This window comes from Momordica charantia, assembly GCF_013281855.1.
Source record: "Momordica charantia cultivar OHB3-1 chromosome 1 unlocalized genomic scaffold, Mcharantia_2.0 BLBB01000001.1, whole genome shotgun sequence".
In the NCBI taxonomy this organism is placed as follows: domain Eukaryota; kingdom Viridiplantae; phylum Streptophyta; class Magnoliopsida; order Cucurbitales; family Cucurbitaceae; genus Momordica; species Momordica charantia.
In genome coordinates this window covers 13,905,008-13,924,115 of record NW_028275157.1, presented here as the reverse complement: position 1 = coordinate 13,924,115, position 19,108 = coordinate 13,905,008, and the positions used below count along the sequence as shown (strand labels likewise).

Sequence of the window (19,108 nt, the reverse complement as noted above, 5' to 3'; positions counted from 1 at the left end):
TAAAACTCAACTTCTATTACCCACTTTAACTCGGAAAAAACTATTAAATAAATTGTAAGAAACAAAAAAAAAATTAAAAATTGTGATTTCAGATTGCATAACAAAATCCATCGTCGTTATCTTATCAGGTGCCACGTAAGTAAGAACACCTTAATTACCGTAGGCTTGGATGTAGCTTAAATATGCTCCTCCACACTACGCTGGTGGTTAGCTTTATTACATTCTTTTTAAATTTTCTTTGACATCCTACTCTGGTTAAGTTATCGTCTCCAAGAAGGCCAAATTTCTCCTCTTTCTCTCCGCGCACCATCCGAGAGTCTCAGTGGAAGCTCCAAGGTCTGTAGATTGTGCTTCAATGGCGTTAACGCTGAATACAGCTCCATCTGTAAGATTATCGAGTGTCCACGCCAATCGAGTTCGAATTCAGTCCGCTTTATCGCCGGTTTCTGTTTCGTTTTCTAGTGAGTTCACTCAGCATCGCTTCACTAGTTTCAGAGAAAAAACAAAAATAAATGTACATTGATATCTGAGAGCTTTTAAATTGAAGAATACGTATTTCTAACTCTGTGTGAGATGAATGATTGTTCAAAATCTCAAGTTGTTATTCGCGGACTTCTTCAGTTTCGATGTCGATTTTGAGATTTAAAGTGCTGATTTTTTTTTCTTTGCTAACGACGATTCTTTACTGTTGTAGGGAGGAGGCTATCGATTGTTGCCGCAGAAACTGACGCGAACGAAGGTCTTTCATGTTTTTTGTTTTTTGTTTATTGTTATTACTATTTTTTTTTTCATTTCGTTTCCTTTTTGGAATACTTGAATCTTGCAGCATAGATTTCTCGGAACTTGAAAAACGATCAAATTGAGCTGCTTTGATTAATTAATTATTTTAAATTTCTTCTCATGTTGTGCTGTGCCGCATATTTATATTTTCCTTATTCGTACGGATCAGTTAAACCTCAGGCACCAGATAAAGCGCCGTCTAATGGTGGTTCGAGCTTCAATCAGCTTCTTGGAATAAAAGGTGCTGCGCAAGAAACTGTGAGTTACTATGTCCTCAGCCTGTTTTTGAGGAAGATTTGTTGAATGTGCACGTTAAAGTAAGTCGTTAATAAGTTCTTCATCTGCACTTTAAGCAGAATAAATGGAAGATTCGGCTTCAATTGACAAAGCCTGTTACATGGCCGCCCTTGGTTTGGGGAGTAGTTTGCGGTGCTGCTGCTTCTGGTACTCACTCTTTTTTTAATCAAACATTCAAACGTGCATTTGAAAAGTCTTTGATGAATTACTAACAAAGTTACTGTCAACTTACTTTTTAGTCGTCCTGTCTTATGAGAATTTGTGAGCTCTTCTCTTATCAAAACTATTAAGATTTAACCTCATGTCGTGTATTATATGGTCTAATGCATCTGATGGTGGTCAAAAGAACGATTACACGTATAGGTAACTTGGGGATAGTACTAACTGGCTTTACTTTTTGCATCAGTTTGCTTCACTGATTAGTTACCTCATTGAACCATGAATATGCCTTCTATATGATACATACTTTTCATTTACAGGTAACTTCCATTGGAATTTTGAGGATGTGGCAAAATCAATTGTTTGCATGCTTATGTCTGGCCCATTTCTCACTGGCTACACGCAGGTAAGCTGTTATTGATGCAAACTTTTCCTATCATTTGTGATGGTATTTGAGCAAAAAATAACATAGAATTGGTCCTTTGGTTTTTTAGACCATCAATGATTGGTATGACCGAGAGATCGATGCAATTAACGAACCTTATCGTCCAATTCCTTCTGGAGCAATATCTGAGAATGAGGTAGGAGATAAACCACTTGATATCCATAAGCAGAGGTATGTATGATCAATCCTAACTGATTTCTTCCTTCCATAAATTTTATCAGGTTATAACTCAAATATGGGTATTGCTTCTGGGAGGACTTGGCTTGGCCGGTTTGTTAGACGTGTGGGTAGGTCCACTGAACTGATGGTACATACACATCTACACATCTTTCATATGAACTGTTTTCTTTTTTAACCTCATCCTTATCATTTTCAGGCAGGACATGACTTCCCTATAGTCTTTTACCTTGCTCTGGGTGGCTCTTTGTTATCATATATATACTCTGCTCCACCTCTAAAGGTATCACAAACGTTTCTTGTATCTAAATTGGATTTTCTGGATGCTAAGAAGATTTTTTATGTGGTTGCAGCTGAAACAAAATGGATGGATTGGAAATTTTGCTCTTGGAGCTAGTTATATCAGTTTACCATGGTGCGAAATCCTGTGATCAATAATTCTTGGTTAATTGATATAAATTAGTGGTTAATAAAGTCAACCAGTAGTTTCTATTTGCAATTGACTGGTCGGCCAAGTCAATCACGTTTCATATTGAAATTCTGAGAACTTTCTATGTATCTGGTTAGTAGAGTTAGTAGTCGATATTTGGACTCACTTGAGTGGCCCAATCAGGTTTGCCTTTTGAGCATATTGTTATATCGATGGAGAACATCCTTTCTTCCATTGACCATGAATCGAACTGAAATTAATTGTCTATGATTACACTTTATCCACTCATATTAAAATATCCTCATCACTTTGAATGGAACCTCATGTCTTGAACTTAACTTAAATCCTCTACATGGAACCTTCAGTTGATGGCTAGTTTGCAGTTATCTCCTCTTTATTATCAATGTACAGCTTTTAGCTCGTTCCAGGCTTCCATTAACCATATGTATCACAAATTTTTCTTGTTCTTTATAATATGGTAATTTTACTTTTCCAGTAACAACGAATTTTTAATCTCAGGTGGGCAGGCCAAGCTTTATTTGGAACTCTCACTCCTGATATCGTAGTTCTCACACTCTTGTACAGCATAGCTGGAGTATGCTTCTCAATGAATTTTTTTGAGTTCCTTTTTGTACAAAAGCCAATCCTAATGCGCGTGCCTTCTGCTTTGCCTTAATCAGTTGGGAATAGCAATTGTAAATGACTTTAAAAGTGTCGAGGGGGATAGAGCTTTAGGACTTCAGGTATTTCATTCTAATTCAGAGTCTGATTTCATAAAATTGATTTTGGTGAGGGTTATCAGTTTTTTTTTTTTTTTTTCGTTTCATTTTTTAATGTCAGCTTACGTTGTTTACTGCTCGTACAGTCACTTCCAGTTGCTTTCGGTGCTGAAACTGCTAAATGGATTTGTGTTGGCGCAATTGACATAACTCAACTATCCATTGCCGGTAATGCTTCTACTTTGTGTTCCGTAGGGATTTTTCACTTTGAAACCATGCTCAAATCTAAAGCATACTGGATCACTTTTCCTGCTTGTACTAACAAATAAGAACACGAATTGCTCGTTGCTTGGTTTCTGCCTTTCTAGTAATTTATTTTTTTGGAGGATTCTGCACTTGGTGTTCGTCTTTTGTGTACTTCCATCCCTTTTAACGAAACCTTCTCTTAACTCCACTCCCCACCCCACCCTAAACCCTAAAAAAAAGTGTGCTTTGTGATAGGAATCACTTTGAATGTGCTTATCATCTTAATACTGAACCCTGTTAGTCACTGAAGGAATTGAGCAATGGTAAAAGTATTGCACATAATATTTTTCTAACTCTTGAGCAGTTCACTAAGATTACAGATAAAAAGCCGTAAACTTGTTTGCAACACGACGAATACAAAATATACACCATTCTGATTGCTGAAAAGATGGATTACTTTGTCTCTCTTCGTGTTGTCTGGAAAAAAAGCTTTTCAATCTCAAAGTCTGTGAAATGTGGTGTTCTTCTCAGCAAGAATTCTAACAGTTTTTTGCTTCTGTTAACCTTATTTTCGTACAGCCATGAACCGCATTATTTTAGGAGATGGCACTCTACTACTAAATATAGCTTAAAAGTTATCAGCCTGCCATGAAAAATCAAATGAATTATTATTTGTTTACTAAGCAGATGAAGGACTTACAACAGCTAATGTAAATTGGGGATTTTCATTTGCAAGTTAACCAAACTGTTCCCTCCAGTATACTTGAAATGAACGTGGCCATGAATAATATTGATTATTGCAGGTTATCTGTTGGGAGCTGGCAAGCCGTATTACGCATTGGCCCTCCTTGCTCTAATCGCTCCCCAAGTTTTTTTTCAGGTATATATTCTTTAAAAAGAATCGTCATATAGTGTCAGGTTTTTCGAATTGGAAAATGTTCATTGATTTAACTCAAATACAATCTTACATTCTTACTCGGTTCAAACGTCGTGTAAAGGAACACCCTATACATTATTAATTGAGTTCTTAATTTAGCAACCTTAAAACTTCCATATGCGTGTAAACCCTGATAATGTTTTCAGGTTCTTTTTCATAGCATATTTCATTAATAGTGACAAAATATGCTCGAGTGTATGTTTGATCATGTAACATATTATTTTGCATTGAAATATTGATAATTCAAGAGTCGAGTACGACAACCGTACCAGCTTCGCTTCGTTTTAGGGAACATAAATACTCGACTGATCTATACTACCATGCTTTTTACAGTTCAAATTCTTCCTCAAGGACCCCGTCAAGTACGACGTCAAATATCAGGTACTCAAATTCTCGGCATTTGCGTTCATATAAACTGCTACATAGAGCCATTCATCTGTGCACTCTTTGGGAAAGCATACTCGAGTTCTGCCTTTGCCAATACCTTTAGGCCAGAACTTAAAACTTTCCGCTCGATACAATTTGTCGACTTCATATTTGCAATAAAATTTCAGGCCAGTGCCCAACCATTTCTTGTGCTGGGTCTATTGGTTACTGCTCTAGCAACCAGCCATTAAACTCGATTACACGGAGAATCAAAAGTGCACCCACGGGCAGGAACCCAAGTCCGCGGATGCTCCCCAGCAGCAGCTCAATCAAGGTTTTATTTACCTTGTTTAGTAACCGCAAGTTTTGGACTTCCTTCCTCCTAGCTTTGGTTTAGGCTACTATCAGTACTTAGGATAAAGTGAAATATTTTCTCAGTTCATAGCTTGCCATAGGTTTAATATGTATTCACACGCGAATTTTCTCTCTCAGTTCCTAACAAGGGACAGAGAGTTCATAATGCAAACTCTGGAATTCTGTTCCCATCTGTTGCTTCTGCTTCTGCTTCCGACTGCTCGCATATATTCACAGGTCTGCCAAGCAACTGTGTTGACCTATGGGGTTTTTCTTTGGACTTATCTCACATTTCGAGAACCGATTTCCATATTTGATCACATTCATTTTTAATCTTCTGTTTTCAAAAAGATCAACCTTGTATCATTTAAATTGAAAGACGGAACAAAATTTTGAAAACTTGGAATCCCTGTCGAGATAGATTTTAGGAAGATATTTTTACAGAACTGACATTAATTTCTAACTATCCTGAAAGGAGGAAACGTGCATGTACAGACCCGGACATTTGGACACAACGTTATTTAGAGAAACTAGAAACCCCAAAAAGGTAAGCTGAAAATTGAAGTTTGGAACTTGAAACTAGAGCTGAAAGTTGGCCATATTTGTGAAGGTGGTTTTTATTTGGTCCTGAATTTGGACTCATCAATCTCAACGCCTTCCTCGGCAGCGCGCTCTCCGCCCGAGAGACCCGTGTTGCTTAGCCCTCCTTTGCGGCCCATCTGTTGGTACCCTTCGTGGCCCAGCTGCTCCTTCCTTGTCTGCCCCCCACGGCTCCGCCCTACGTCACATCAAAGTTAGAAACAATCTCCTTTTGTTAGTAAATATATGAGACTTTCTGAGGGGTTATATGGAGTCAAATCTTAGGCCATGTTGATTTGTCAAGGTTGGATTAGAAAGCCACGTCAGCATCATTTTAAATATTTTCAAGTGTTGAAATAGAGAAACATGAAACCATTTTTGGTATTACGAAAGTATCATACCTCTCTCAATAAATCCTACATTTTGATGATATCTACGTCATTTTTAATGTCATTTTTAATATGATGTTGATATGACAATGAAATAAATGTATCAACATCATTGACGTAATATGATGTTAATATAATGATGAAAGAATTGCTGAATATCAGCAGTAAATATACTGCTAATATGTTTGAATATAATAAATAATAAATAAAAGAACTGTTAATATAGGCAGTAAATAAAAAGAAGTATGAAATCCTGTAATATTAGAAATATAGAATGTGGGAGAGTCGTTAAATCGACACCTTCAGCAAGGTGTTCCTGAGCTTCGAGACTCTTGCCCCCAGTTCCACCAGGGACGACAGTCTCCCCTTGCCTGGCCCTGGCGTCGAGTTCACACCTCTCCTGCTCCGACGACATCTCTCTCTTCCACCCTTTGGAAAGTTAAAACTTAAGCTTCACAACAGAGAATAATATGAAATTCCTACGCTCCTCTCCCTTCGACGCAATGGTTTGGTTTATATAGGAGATGAGAAATGTCTGTCTATGAGAAAAGGGAAAATGGACACTTTGGGTGCCTACGTGGCAGATAATGAGCTGTAGAGCACTCCTTGGCTGACACGTAGGTGATTACTCAGTCAAAAAGATTCTCACACCCACTGTCCCGAGGATGACACGTGTTGAGGGAGAGATTACCTGGTAGGGGTTCCAAATCCAACGTATGCCGACCCATCTATCAACTTTTGTTTTCAACTTCCAGAACTATGCTCAACTTCTCTCATTTGCTAATACTGATACCTGTTCTTTAAGTTTAATATAGAGTTGGGATAATATGAGGAATTTTTGGTGTTAATATATTTAACTATGTTATTGCTCTTTGCTACCAATCAATGTGCTGAAAGTTGATTATATAAAAATTGAAAATTATATAGATAATAAACCGGCAAGTATTAACATAATAATAGGTCTATAATTTTATATTAGTAATATATAATATGGCATTATAAAAATATGAAAACAATAGCGAAACCAACCCGTCAAAACGAGCATAGCTTAGCGGTGGTATGCAATCTGAAGTTGTATGAATAAGTCCCTTGTTACTATTTTTGAATTATAAATTATAATTGTTGAATTTTTCGTGCAATTATTAAATTCAAAAATATATAAAAGTATTTTCTTGTGGAACTTTGAACGTCATGATTAGCCAACTCTTTTAGGAGTGTTTGGGATGTAGGTTCGACATTTGTGACTTGGACATCTCCGAGTGTTGTATAGCCTATATTTGGGGTACATGATTGTGTAGCTTGAGCTTGGATAATTTTGTTTTTATTTAGTGAATTGTTATACACTTTGATTTTTTTAAAAAAAAACTACTCTTTGAAATTTTTTTTTATTTCCTTTAAATTTGGTATTTCTTAATTTATATATTTCCTAACCTCAGTTTTTTTAAATTTTCTTCATTGATTGCCAAACAAAAATTAGATTATAAACTCACAATCAAATCCTACCTTCGCAATAATTCGAAGCAAAGTTTAACATTGATACCATATGTTCAACAAAATGTTTAATTATAAAAAATGTTTTACAAAGTTATGTTATAGATTAGGTGGTCCACATTATGAGTTATGACATTGTAAGTATATAGCGGTAGATGGAATTTGAAATAACAATTTCAATAAAGCGGACTCTCAACGACAAAACTTTAGCGACACCAAAGAAAAACATCGTTAAATATTAAGTTTTAGCGACACCTTTTTAAAATGTCTCACTAATAGTGACTTTCAGCAACATATTTTTAAAACGCGTCGTTGAAAGTTAGGCTAATATTTCGGCAACACACAAAAACTAAAAGTCATTTAATATTTAAGTGACATGATTTAAAATGTGTCGTTGAAAGTATAAGCATGTACTTCCAATTTGATGGGAAGTCAAAAGACATAGTCACCTTTTGCACATCAACAAATAAAATGTTAACTGCGACCAGACAATCATCCAATATATCATGCTAGGGATAGACTCAAGTTCTATGAACACTTTGTCTCCTCCGGAATTTGCTCCCTCTCATCATTGTTGGAAGGTCACACTGCGATCTATTATAGCACCATTGTCTGCAATCGCATCTTTGTACGTACTGGCTACTTCAACAAGATCTTCAAACGATGATCATCTCCTCTTGCTTGATATGGACATACCTGCACTGCCCATTCTTGTACTTTCTTGACAAGTTAAGTCATTCTCGTGGAAGAAATATAGCTGCCTAATCTGATGTTTAAAGTGTGGTGATTGAATTTCTATTCTATAATCCCTTTTATTATGCTATCTTAAGATTAATTATGTGCATGTGGCAATCAACTCATGGGTTTTATGTCCATGTCTATACGTGGTCCTGAAATAAAATACCTCGTATATGAATCTTACAATTGCTTCATGAAACTAATTCCTACCTACCCCTAAGGTTTTAAATGTCGATGTCGATGGAAATGTCGATTTATCCCTCATGTGATTGTCGAACCCACGAAAACATGGATATGTTGATAGAAATGTCGACGTGTCAACCGATATTTAGAACGACGCCTACACCACAAGTATATTCCAACTATAGCCTACTACTCGGGAAACAATAACATAAGAGTGTCCTTCCTATGTGGGTCGGTTGATACACCCACAGTTAGCAAGTTCTACATCGGTTTGGCCACCTAGGACGACCTTGTACGCATTGTAAGCATCCTCTTTTTCCGCTAATAATGCCACATAGGACTTGTGTGTACTGCCCCACTAAACCCATAAACTTGATTGTGACATCCATAATACGTCTCGTAAATGATCTTGAACGACAAATATAACATAGAAAGTTGGTTTATTCTTCATAACCCTAATATAAAAAGTAAAATCAGTTTAAAACTAAATTTTATTAATTATAGAGATCTTTAGACCCAAAAATAAATTTTATTAATTATGGTAGTTTTCTTATTATACAATATTATCAAAGTTAAAAAGCACTTGCAAAATTAGCAAAAAAAAGAAAAAAAAATAATATAGTTATTTGTAAAATTTGGAGCCCCAACTAATGCCAAATATAAAATAAGTCCAATTTACCCTCAGCCTCTCTCATTTTACCTGATAGTTATTAAACCATTTAATTTATTACCATTTAGTTTATGATATACTATTAGGATACTACCTCAAAGTCATATTTCATATTTTATATGCCTGGTAGTTATTATACCATTTAGTTTAATGATATACTAGATACTACCTCTACCTCAATTTAGTTTATAATATAAGTTATACAATTTAGTATCTGATATAAATCAAAATCATACCATTTAATCCCTCAATTGATATATTGTATATTATTAAGTCATTGATGTATCAAATAATATATTATTTGATTACTGATATGTATGTCGACACATACATTTTAACATATCATTGATAGACGTAGTTATATGAATTTTATATATTCATATACCTGATCATTTAAATATTGATATCACCTATACATCATAGAAACTTTTTCGTTAATACAAATAAAATTATTCAAAGAATTATAATATATATGGACATTTTATCGAAATGAAATTATTCAAAGAAACTTTGTGAATTTTTCTAAACGTTATACTTACTCTCTAAAATAAGCCGTTTTTGGTAGTAACTCAATTTAAAATCCCACGAATTAAAATCGCCACGACAGTAGAAAACTATAAAGAAAATTAAAAGAGAACTATTATATTAGATACAAAGAGTCAAAGCCTTGTTCTACGACACCATACATCAAGATAGCCAAAACGACCAATAAGAGGTCGCCGGCCGACGTACACACCACCAAAAAGGAAAAACAAACAGAACACAAATTACAAAGCAACCCCTAATAATTTACATAATACCAAAAGTACACACACCCAATATATATATTATTCAGGTACTTCCGAAAGGACGACGGCTCGAACCGGGTCATATTTGAGCAGAAATCCGGTTCAACGGTCCTTGTCCTTGGTCCGGAACTTGGACTCGTCGATCTGGATCCCTTCCTCGTTGGCCCGGTCGGTGCCGAGGCCTCCTTTGCGGCCCATTTCTTGGTAGCCCTCGTGGCCCATCTGCTCCCTCCGGGTCTCTCCCCCGCGCTGGCCCATCTCCTGATACCCTTCGTGGCCCAGCTGCTCCTTCCTCGTCTGCCCTCCCCGGCTCCGCCCTCAACGTACACCCCATAAGCATAACACACAAGTTCAATAATAAAATAATAATAATCATTAACTAAAACTGATAATGATGGATTAGATAAATTTAATTTAATTATTATTAGAATAATAATCGTGAACTTGAGATTTGGTAATTAATTACCTTCAGCGAGGCGTTCTTGAGCATCGAGGCTTTTGCCGCCGGTTCCTCCGGGAACCACCGTCTCTCCCTGCTTTGCTTTTGCGTCGAGATCCGCTCGTTGCTGTTCCGATGCCATCGCTTTTGTTTTGATTTACCACTACAACTGGGAACTGGGAACTGGGAACTGGGAAGTGTGAAGATATTGGCTGAAATGGATCGGAGTTGTGGTTTTTATTTATAGGCGCAAGCAGGAGCGTGGGAAGGGGTTTAAGAAACGGACACGTAATACGGCAAACGCGGCAATTTGGGGTGCAATTGGACCAATTTCTCTCATGCACTCTCTCCACTCACGACACCTGTATCCTTGGGTTTTTTTAAGTACTACTTCACACAACATGCAAATTCACCTGTGACTATTAATCGGTGTTTATTATCTATAGAAATATTATGTCTAAAGCGGACAATAATATCATAATATTTTGGAGATACTTAAAATTATTTGGGTGGGTGAGTCTTAGAAAATAATAGTCGTGGAATGATTATAGTTGAGCTCTATATCAAAAAGGCGGTGTATTCTAGAGAAGAGGAGTTAGACGAAGGGATGATTATTTTAAAGGAGGCTAGATAGTACTTGAGAGAATTGTTGGGAATACAACCAAAGGCCCGACTTAAGTAAGAGAAAAATCGTAGGTATATAGACGAGGGCATTTATTTTCAATTGCTATGAGATCTTATTGGTGAAACATAAGTAAAGTAGTCAGGGTATTAACATTCATATAAAGTTACATCTTAAAATCAATGAGAGAATCAAAGTAGCCCAAACCTATTATAAAAATTCTTATTATATTTCTTATCTTATCGATGCGGGATCCTTAATAGGTTATATCGAAAGCAACAATATCATACCATTATAAATATATTTTAGGTACTTAGAATACATTATTCTTAATAACATGGGCTCTTCAATAAGGATCTAAATATTCTTCGTTTTTGTCGGTTTAATTTTTTGTTGTGTATGCTCGTATTCTATATCTTGTTTTGTTGTTGTGTTGTTTTTATGGTCAGATTTTATGGACCCTTTGTCTCGCTTGATCGTCTCAACCTTTTCAATTTACTTTCCCTACAAATGTTATGGTTAACTACTAATAAAAATGCCAAAGCATAAACTGGGGTTATGACATATATGATTAAAAATATAGCGGGTCAACATGAGATTCCTACACATGCTAGCATGTGGTAAGATATTTACATATGTCTGTTCCATTTGATTAGGAGTTTTTACAAAAAAAAAAAAAAAAAGGTTGGTAAGATCTTTTTTTTTTCATTTTTTTTAAGTACGAATTCGTGGGGAGTAGAGAAATTTGTAGATGCCTTTTTTGTTGTTTTTTTCTTTAATTACATCTCGTTATAGATTCGTAACTTTTTGAAATTTTGATCAATAATATATATATAGATCTTAATTAGTTAGAGGGTTCACGTTGGCAAATATATTTTGTTATTACTCATCATATATATGTACGCCTTAATAATTATATTAATAGAAATAATATTGAGAGGTTATATAGATTCGGCCATTCCATTTTTTATTTTTGAAATAAATAGGAGTGATGCATCAAAGAGACTCCTTATATTATTTTGGGGGAAAAAAATGAGGAATTAGATAAAATTGAGGAAATGGAGGTTAGATTTGTAGACTACTGAATATCAATTTCGAGCTCAATTAAAGAGGATGAGGTATGACACAGAAAAGTAATATTATTTATTAACGTCTCAATGAGAGTATTAGAACAAGAAAGTGGTGAATCAACATTTCAATTTTTTTTTAAATTAACATAATAAAATATATATCAATAGAGACATGATATTAATGATAGTAATAATTTTTAATTTATTTTAGAAAAATGAGATATTTATTTGTTATAATTATTTTTATTTTTTATAATCTTCTAAAAACACCATCAATATCAATATTTGATCGACATATATATTTTTTTCGATATTTTTGTAATTTTGTTAAGTAATATTTTAACTTTAGGAAGTCAAAATATGGAACCATACAATTGAAGACTTTACTGGGGAGAAATATAGCCTGTTTGTCTCTTTCGGAGTATTTTAAAATTTCAAATAATGTTATAAAATATGTTATAAAATTTTACTACAATTTAATTAAATAATAAGTGTACCCAAGTCTCCGTCATAGGGTGAGTATAGGTGGATCGGAGTCGATTTTTGACCAATCCCGACATCGAAAATCGATATAGTCGGTTTCCAAGAAAACGATGATTTTTTTAATCATTCTTACGCCGGCCGGCCGATGGTCGGCCGGTCGGTTTTATCGGAAAACCAACACTTAAAAAAATTGAGAAGGGATGCGGGTCGTAGAACGACCATGAAGTGGATGCACGATGAAAACTAGAGAATGAAAAGAGAGGAGAGTTCTTGAGTAGATGCGCCGCTGGAGAGGAAAAGAAAATGACGAAAGAGAAAGGCAGAGAAATGGGGAGGAGAGGAGAAAAAGAGACAAAAGAGAGGAAAATATAAAATAAAAACAAATTATAAAAAAGGATACGTGCCTCTAAACCATTTTCAAAGCTGCCATTCTTTTTTTTTTTCCTTCCTTATACTAATAATAACAAGTCGGTCGGAAAAGATTTCCGACCAAACTGATCGACTATATCTCGATTTTTTTACGTAAAACCAATTTTGATCGAAATTTTAATAAAATCGATCGATCGATGTCGGTTCGATTGGTTTTGATCGATCGGATCGATATTTCGATTTTCAATACTCACCCCTACCAAGTTGAGATAGGAAAGAAGATTCTTTTAAATAGGATTTTTCAAAATAATAATAGAGAGTTATAAATTTTTAACACCCTCAACTCTATAAAGTTTTATTTTTATCCTTAAAGTTTTTAAATTTGTTTAAAAACTCTCCCACCTGTTTTTTGGTTAAAATTATGATGGAAAAGTGACGTGACAGTGACTTGTAAAATAGCGGTATCCGTGGCAATGATTTCAAAATTGATTAATGTTCCTTGACTTTTAGGATATATTTCAATTATATCCTTTATCAGCTAAAAAGTTTCATTTTAATACTAAATCATTGAAATTGTTTTAAAACAACCCCTTCATTAGATTCTCTTAAATTGAAGATATATGATTTAGTGGTGAGTTAATATTTAAGGATGAAAGTTATCTTCACGTGTTCGTTAATTCTTTTATTTGTTATTCTCCTCATTTCTATGGACCCACACTTTCAATCAACTCCAATTTTTAACAAATTTTATTTCATAAATATATACGTAACATTTATTTTTCAACTAATTGCCGCATCATATTTTTGTCTTCATTTTAGATAGATAAACTGATTATACTGTTTTGAATCATTTCATGTGTAAAATGAAACTTTTGAAATGAAAATTAAATAATTGAAACCTACTATAAAGATCAGAGACATAATTGAAACTTGTCACCTATACTACGTGTACCACTATTTTACAAGTTAACGCTCCTTTCTTTTTCCATCTTCATTTTGACGAAAAAGTTGACGTAAGAGTAATTGTGAAACAAATTTAAAGTTTTGGGTAAAAATAAAAATTTTAAAAGTTTAGGGGTAGTGTTGAAACCTACCCTAAACTCCAAGGATATTTGGTATAATTTTACTTAATTATTTTTAATAAATTAAAGGAAAGGGAGAACAAAAGTAGGAGAAGAAAACCCAAAACCCTAGCGGGCCTAACCAGCTCAAAACTATTCCTATATAAACAAACGCGGCCATAGAAGAAGGTAACCCTAGTTTCTTCTCTGCTTTCTACTTCGAGAGTTACAACTCCCTTCAATTACCTGCGTTTTTGTTGAAATTTGCTTGTAAACTTGGAGTTATTCTTCCTGAATCTGTCGTCTCTGATAGTTGAAGAGTTTCTGAAGCTCAAAAGCAATGTCGGACGATGAAAGGGAGGAGGTGGAGTTGGATCTCTCCTCTCCGGATGTTGTCACGAAGTACAAAAGTGCTGCCGAGATCGCAAACAGTGAGTTCTCTCTCTTTCTGATGAAATATTTTCCGTTCGATATTTTCCTCAATAGCATGTCAAATTCAGCTCGCGGCTTAATCTCTCAACTGTTCTGATATGTGGATTATGACCTTGTTGGTGGAAACGTAAAAATTTTGCAGAGGCATTGCAGCTGGTGATATCTGAATGTAAACCTAAAGCAAAAATTGTTGACATTTGCGAGAAAGGAGATTCCTTCATTAGAGAGTAGGTTTTAGAATTAAAACTTCAATTTTCTCCCCTTTCTTGCTGATCGTATTTTGTTAAGTATTGTTGTTTGAATGTGAAGGCAAACTGGCAACATGTACAAGAACGTTAAGAAGAAGATAGAACGGGGCGTTGCCTTCCCAACTTGCATCTCTACTAACAACACAGTTGGCCACTTCTCACCTCTGGCTAGCGACGAGACAGTGATGGAAGAAGGAGATGTACTGAAGATGTAACCAACTTATACATTGATTCATTGCTGTTTTTCTCGTGGGGTATTTAATGACGGCTGATTGATGATGGGTTTTTCTTACGACAGTGATTTGGGGTGTCACATTGATGGGTTCATCGCTGTAGTTGCTCACACTCATGTTCTGCAAGAAGGTCCGGTGACTGGAAGGGCTGCTGATGTTATTGCAGCCGCTAACACTGCCGCTGAAGTTGCATTGAGGCTTGTTAGGCCAGGGAAAAAGGTAATAGTTCCTATTACTGCTGTCCGGAACCCGTGCTGTTAGGAGAACTCATAATTCAGAATTGGATGTTTATATATTATATATGTTTTAATTTCTAAAATCAATATTCATATGCATCAGAATTACCATCCCTGTTACTTGATTTGCAGAATGATCAAAGCAGTGGTTGATCATACTAGAGATTATGCTGATTAATTGTTTGGATTAGAAACAATTGATTTAAGCTATCATTGTATTTACCTTGCAATGTGCATCTCTCATTCCTTCTGATCGGTCCCTATATGATGAACTTTGTCTTAAGCTATGGTTATACACTATGTGAAGCTTTTGTCATAGTTACTCTGATAGGGAATAAATTTTCCAATATGGTTGAAACTTATTCAAACTCGCTTTTGTGAGTGAGGCATTGTTTAAATAATTGGTAGTTTTGATCATACAGCTGTAAACTTGTTTATGTTCCAGTTGTCATAGTGGTAATTGTTAATCAGAATTTGAAAGATTCATCCCCCTTAAGAGTACACTGGAATATTGGTGTAGTGTTTGAGGAACTCTTTCGAATTGTCTAGTTTGTGGGAAAGAGATTTTGATGTTCTACAACATCAGTGGCAACTTTGCCGAGGTGATTAGTTACTTGTTGATTACCTCTTTTCCCTGTTGCCCATATTTAGTTTGGTCATTATTGGGATGTTGTAGGTGGACATACTGTGTATGGCTGATGCCTATGTTCTCATGGACCCATATTTTTTTGATAGAAGTGTCTACTTTCTACTGTTTTAACGATTGTAATTTATGCCTAGTAAATACTGTATGATTGATGCTTTTGCTCTCATGGACCCTAATGGGACAGTCAAGTGAAAGCATTATTGTTTTTGGGTGAAGCTCACAAAACATACTTATGGTTCAATGATCTTATTTGTTTTGACCATCATGTCATTTTAAGTGAATTTGGTTGTTTTCAAGTTATATGATTGATGGTTGAAAATAATTTGAATTATGTTTCTGATAGAAATTAAGTTAATTGAAGCAACTATTTTTCACTGAACTGAATAATGAAGGCAACTTTGCCGAGGTGATTTGATACTTGTGGATCGCCTCTTTTCCCTGTTGCCAATATTATGCACGGTCAATTTTGGGATAATCATTGGAAGGCTTGCCATGATGCCTATGATCTCAGTTGTCCAAATTGTCGTACAATCATTTTCATGATAATCTCTTGTGATGTTGTGAAATGGAAGTATGTTTTCTGTAGAAATTAAGCAAATCAAAGCAACTATAATGCACTAAATAGTGAAGGCAACTTTGCCGAGGTGATTTGAGACTAGCGGATTGCCTCTTTTCCCTGTTGCCAATATTGTGCAGGGTCAATTTGGGATAATTATTGGAAGACTTGCCATGGATGATCCCTATGATCTCAGTTGACCAAATTGTTGTAGAATATACATTGTCCTGATAATCTCTTGTGATGTAAAATGGGAAGCATGTTTTTTTTTAAGAAATTAAGTAAATGAAAGCAACTATAATGCACTTAATAATGAAGGCAACTTTGCCGAGGTGATTTGAGACTAGTGGGTTGCCTCTTTTCCCTGTTGCCAATATTGTGCACGGTCAAATTTGGGATAATTATTGGAAGACTTGCCATGGATGATCCCTATGATCTCAGTTGACCAAATTGTTGTAGAATATACATTGTCCTGATAATCTCTTGTGATGTAAAATGGGAAGCATGTTTTTTTTTGTAGAAATTAAGTAAATGAAAGCAACCATAATGCACTTAATAATGAAGGCAACTTTGCCGAGGTGATTTGAGTCTAGTGGATTGCCTCTTTTCCCTGTTGCCAATATTGTGCACGGTCAAATTTGGGATAATCATTGGTAGAGTGGCCATGGATGATGGCTATGATCTCAATTGTCCAAATTGCTGTAGAATATACATTTTCATGATGAACTCTTATGTTGTCTGAAGGGTGGGTAGAATCACCTTGGCATTCTGCCAAAATTAACAAATAATTTGCTTTCTCATAACTTTTGAATCTCATTTAATTTAAACTTCAAAGCAAGCTATGATTATGCTGATAGAGCTTTTTGTTAGGGGTTTAAGATATTCTTTTGAATCTTTATTTTCCTTTCAACGTTTGTTCCCACAACTTCTTTTTCAGCAAAATGTTGTGGTAATTAGTATAATTTATCTCTGCTGTGTTGTCTGACAGCCCTATATGATGAATACTTTATGAAAGCTATGGAATGTATATTCCAAATGAGGCTTCTTGTCATAGTTACTCTGATAGGACATGTCACTTTTGTGGACAATCTATCGGTTTTTCCCATATTTATTGACTCCATAAGTAGCTTTCATAACTTGGGTAATACCAAAAGTCATTGATTAACACAGTTGCTTCTTTTTTGTTTTTGTTTTTTTATATATGTATAAAAATTATAAATGCCTGCTTTCTTGTGGGTTGTATTTTTTTTCGTACTTCCATTTGATGCTTGACTGATTTCTGTTCGAAAGCTTTTATTGATTGATTAAACCAAACCCCTTCGATTTCAGAATAAAGATGTAACCGAAGCCATTCAAAAGGTTGCTGCTGCTTATGATTGCAAAATTGTTGAAGGTGTACTTAGCCACCAGCTGAAGCAATTCGTGATTGATGGAAACAAGGTTATTCTCAGTGTTTCAAATCCAGAAACAAGAGTTGATGATGCAGAGTTTGAAGAAAATGAAGTTTATGCAATAGATATAGTTACAACCACAGGTGAAGGCAAGGTAATAAAGTTCTTTAAGTTAATCAACTGGAGTAATGTATCTTAACTTCTTATCATGTGATACTAAATATTTCTGAACAAATTTGCAGCCTAAGCTGCTGGATGAGAGGCAGACCACTATATATAAGAGAGCTGTGGACAAGAACTACCACTTGAAGATGAAAGCATCTAGGTTTATTTTCAGTGAAATAAGTCAGAAATTTCCCATTCTGCCTTTCACTGCTAGGTTGGTTGTGTTTTGACAATGAATATTTTTTGGAAGGCATTTGCTTCTGCAATTCTGAAGCATAGGTTTAACACCTTAATAGGGCCTTGGAAGAGAAAAGAGCTAGGCTGGGACTAGTTGAATGTGTTAATCACGACCTATTGCAACCGTATCCTGTCCTCCATGAAAAGCCTGGTAGGAGTCTTTTCCTTCTTTTAATTATATCCATTTTTGTTGTGTGTCCTTTGCATGGTTATTTTCTTCTATTCTCACGGTAAGGGTTCATTTGCAGGTGATTATGTTGCCCACACTAAATTTACGGTCTTACTAATGCCCAATGGATCTGATCGAATCACCTCTCATGCTCTGCAAGAGCTTCAGCCCACAAAAACTATAGATGATCCTGAAATCAAGGCTTGGTTAGCTCTTGGAACGAAGTCGAAGAAAAAGGGTGGTGGGAAGAAAAAGAAAGGTAATGTCAGGAGTCCACACTAAGAGTTCCATACTGTTTCAAACCATAATTATAAGAGGATGTATGGTTTATAGTCATGTTGAGCCAAGTTTTCTTGACGCCTTTCAGGTAAGAAAGGCGACAACAAACCCGATGATTCAAGAGAGGCTGAGCCAATGGATGCAACTACAAAAGATGGTGCATCGCAGGAATGAGTTACTTCTTTTGCACTGCTCTCTCCCATCCATCCATCTTTTCAATTTTGGCACTGTTTTTTTCCTCTTTTTTATTGTATGTTGATCAGCCTTAATTATGGATATCGTTAGCCTGGCTTAGTATGGGTTACCAGACATCAAAGGAATGCCCTTTTTATTACTTCCCCATGTATCATCTACATATTTTTACTGGCAAAGTACACAATTTAGCCTAATAAACACGCCTTCGTACATTATTTTTATTGGCAAAGTTCATTACAGGAACTGAATAGCCAGGTTGTTTTGGATAAGAATCTTTAATATTCCGTTGAAACCCAGTTAAAAACTAGTTAAATTTGAAGGTATGGCTCTAGATTTACCAAGTTTTGTTGTTCTGTTTATCGAATTAATTACTGTTTTGGTTGCTCAGCCTCATCAAAGTATTTTCTTAGTTGTAACTATTTTAAATACTTACTTTAAAAATGTTCTCGGCTTTGATGTTTTATTCTGTACTTTTTAAAGTGATTATTTTGATTTTTAATTTGTAAAATTTTAATATAATTTTGTATAC

The 19,108-nt window shown here is 35.2% G+C and overlaps 3 protein-coding genes across 7 annotated transcripts; 2 read left to right on the top strand and 1 right to left on the bottom strand.

Moving 5' to 3' along the window:
- The first annotated feature begins 227 nt into the window (after positions 1-227).
- Positions 228-5,099, top strand: G4 (UbiA prenyltransferase family protein). 2 transcript variants are annotated; one of them, XM_088122280.1, is made up of 15 exons: positions 228-461; positions 695-739; positions 950-1,038; positions 1,134-1,224; positions 1,557-1,642; positions 1,731-1,817; positions 1,903-1,968; positions 2,058-2,141; positions 2,212-2,273; positions 2,808-2,883; positions 2,969-3,031; positions 3,154-3,235; positions 4,057-4,133; positions 4,524-4,571; positions 4,745-5,099. In XM_088122280.1, exons 1-15 carry the CDS (start codon positions 356-358, stop codon positions 4,805-4,807), a joined length of 1,125 nt encoding a protein of 374 aa, XP_087978406.1. In that variant the 5' UTR covers positions 228-355; the 3' UTR covers positions 4,808-5,099. The 2 variants fall into 2 exon arrangements, with proteins under 2 accessions (XP_087978406.1, XP_087978412.1); XM_088122286.1 differs by having other exon boundaries at positions 229-461; positions 1,137-1,224.
- Positions 5,100-5,345: 246 nt separating this feature from the next.
- LOC111013859 (protein EMB-1-like) lies at positions 5,346-10,391 on the bottom strand. 3 transcript variants are annotated; one of them, XM_088122291.1, is made up of 3 exons: positions 10,215-10,391; positions 9,879-10,065; positions 5,346-5,681 (listed from the first exon to the last, which is right to left on the bottom strand). In XM_088122291.1, the coding sequence occupies exons 1-3, from the start codon at positions 10,327-10,329 to the stop codon at positions 5,528-5,530; spliced, it is 456 nt and encodes a 151-aa protein (XP_087978417.1). In that variant the 5' UTR covers positions 10,330-10,391; the 3' UTR covers positions 5,346-5,527. The 3 variants fall into 3 exon arrangements, with proteins under 3 accessions (XP_087978417.1, XP_022144068.1, XP_022144081.1); XM_022288376.2 differs by lacking the exons at positions 9,879-10,065; positions 10,215-10,391 and adding an exon at positions 6,179-6,577 and having other exon boundaries at positions 5,346-5,688; XM_022288389.2 differs by lacking the exon at positions 5,346-5,681 and having other exon boundaries at positions 9,628-10,065.
- Positions 10,392-13,900: 3,509 nt separating this feature from the next.
- Positions 13,901-18,800, top strand: LOC111013849 (metallopeptidase M24 family protein). 2 transcript variants are annotated; one of them, XM_022288378.2, is made up of 10 exons: positions 13,901-13,981; positions 14,106-14,223; positions 14,367-14,451; positions 14,534-14,683; positions 14,771-14,924; positions 17,473-17,688; positions 17,777-17,913; positions 17,996-18,087; positions 18,185-18,364; positions 18,473-18,800. In XM_022288378.2, the coding sequence occupies exons 2-10, from the start codon at positions 14,133-14,135 to the stop codon at positions 18,556-18,558; spliced, it is 1,191 nt and encodes a 396-aa protein (XP_022144070.1). In that variant the 5' UTR covers positions 13,901-13,981; positions 14,106-14,132; the 3' UTR covers positions 18,559-18,800. The 2 variants fall into 2 exon arrangements, with proteins under 2 accessions (XP_022144070.1, XP_022144071.1); XM_022288379.2 differs by lacking the exon at positions 13,901-13,981 and having other exon boundaries at positions 13,988-14,223.
- Positions 18,801-19,108: the final 308 nt, after the last annotated feature.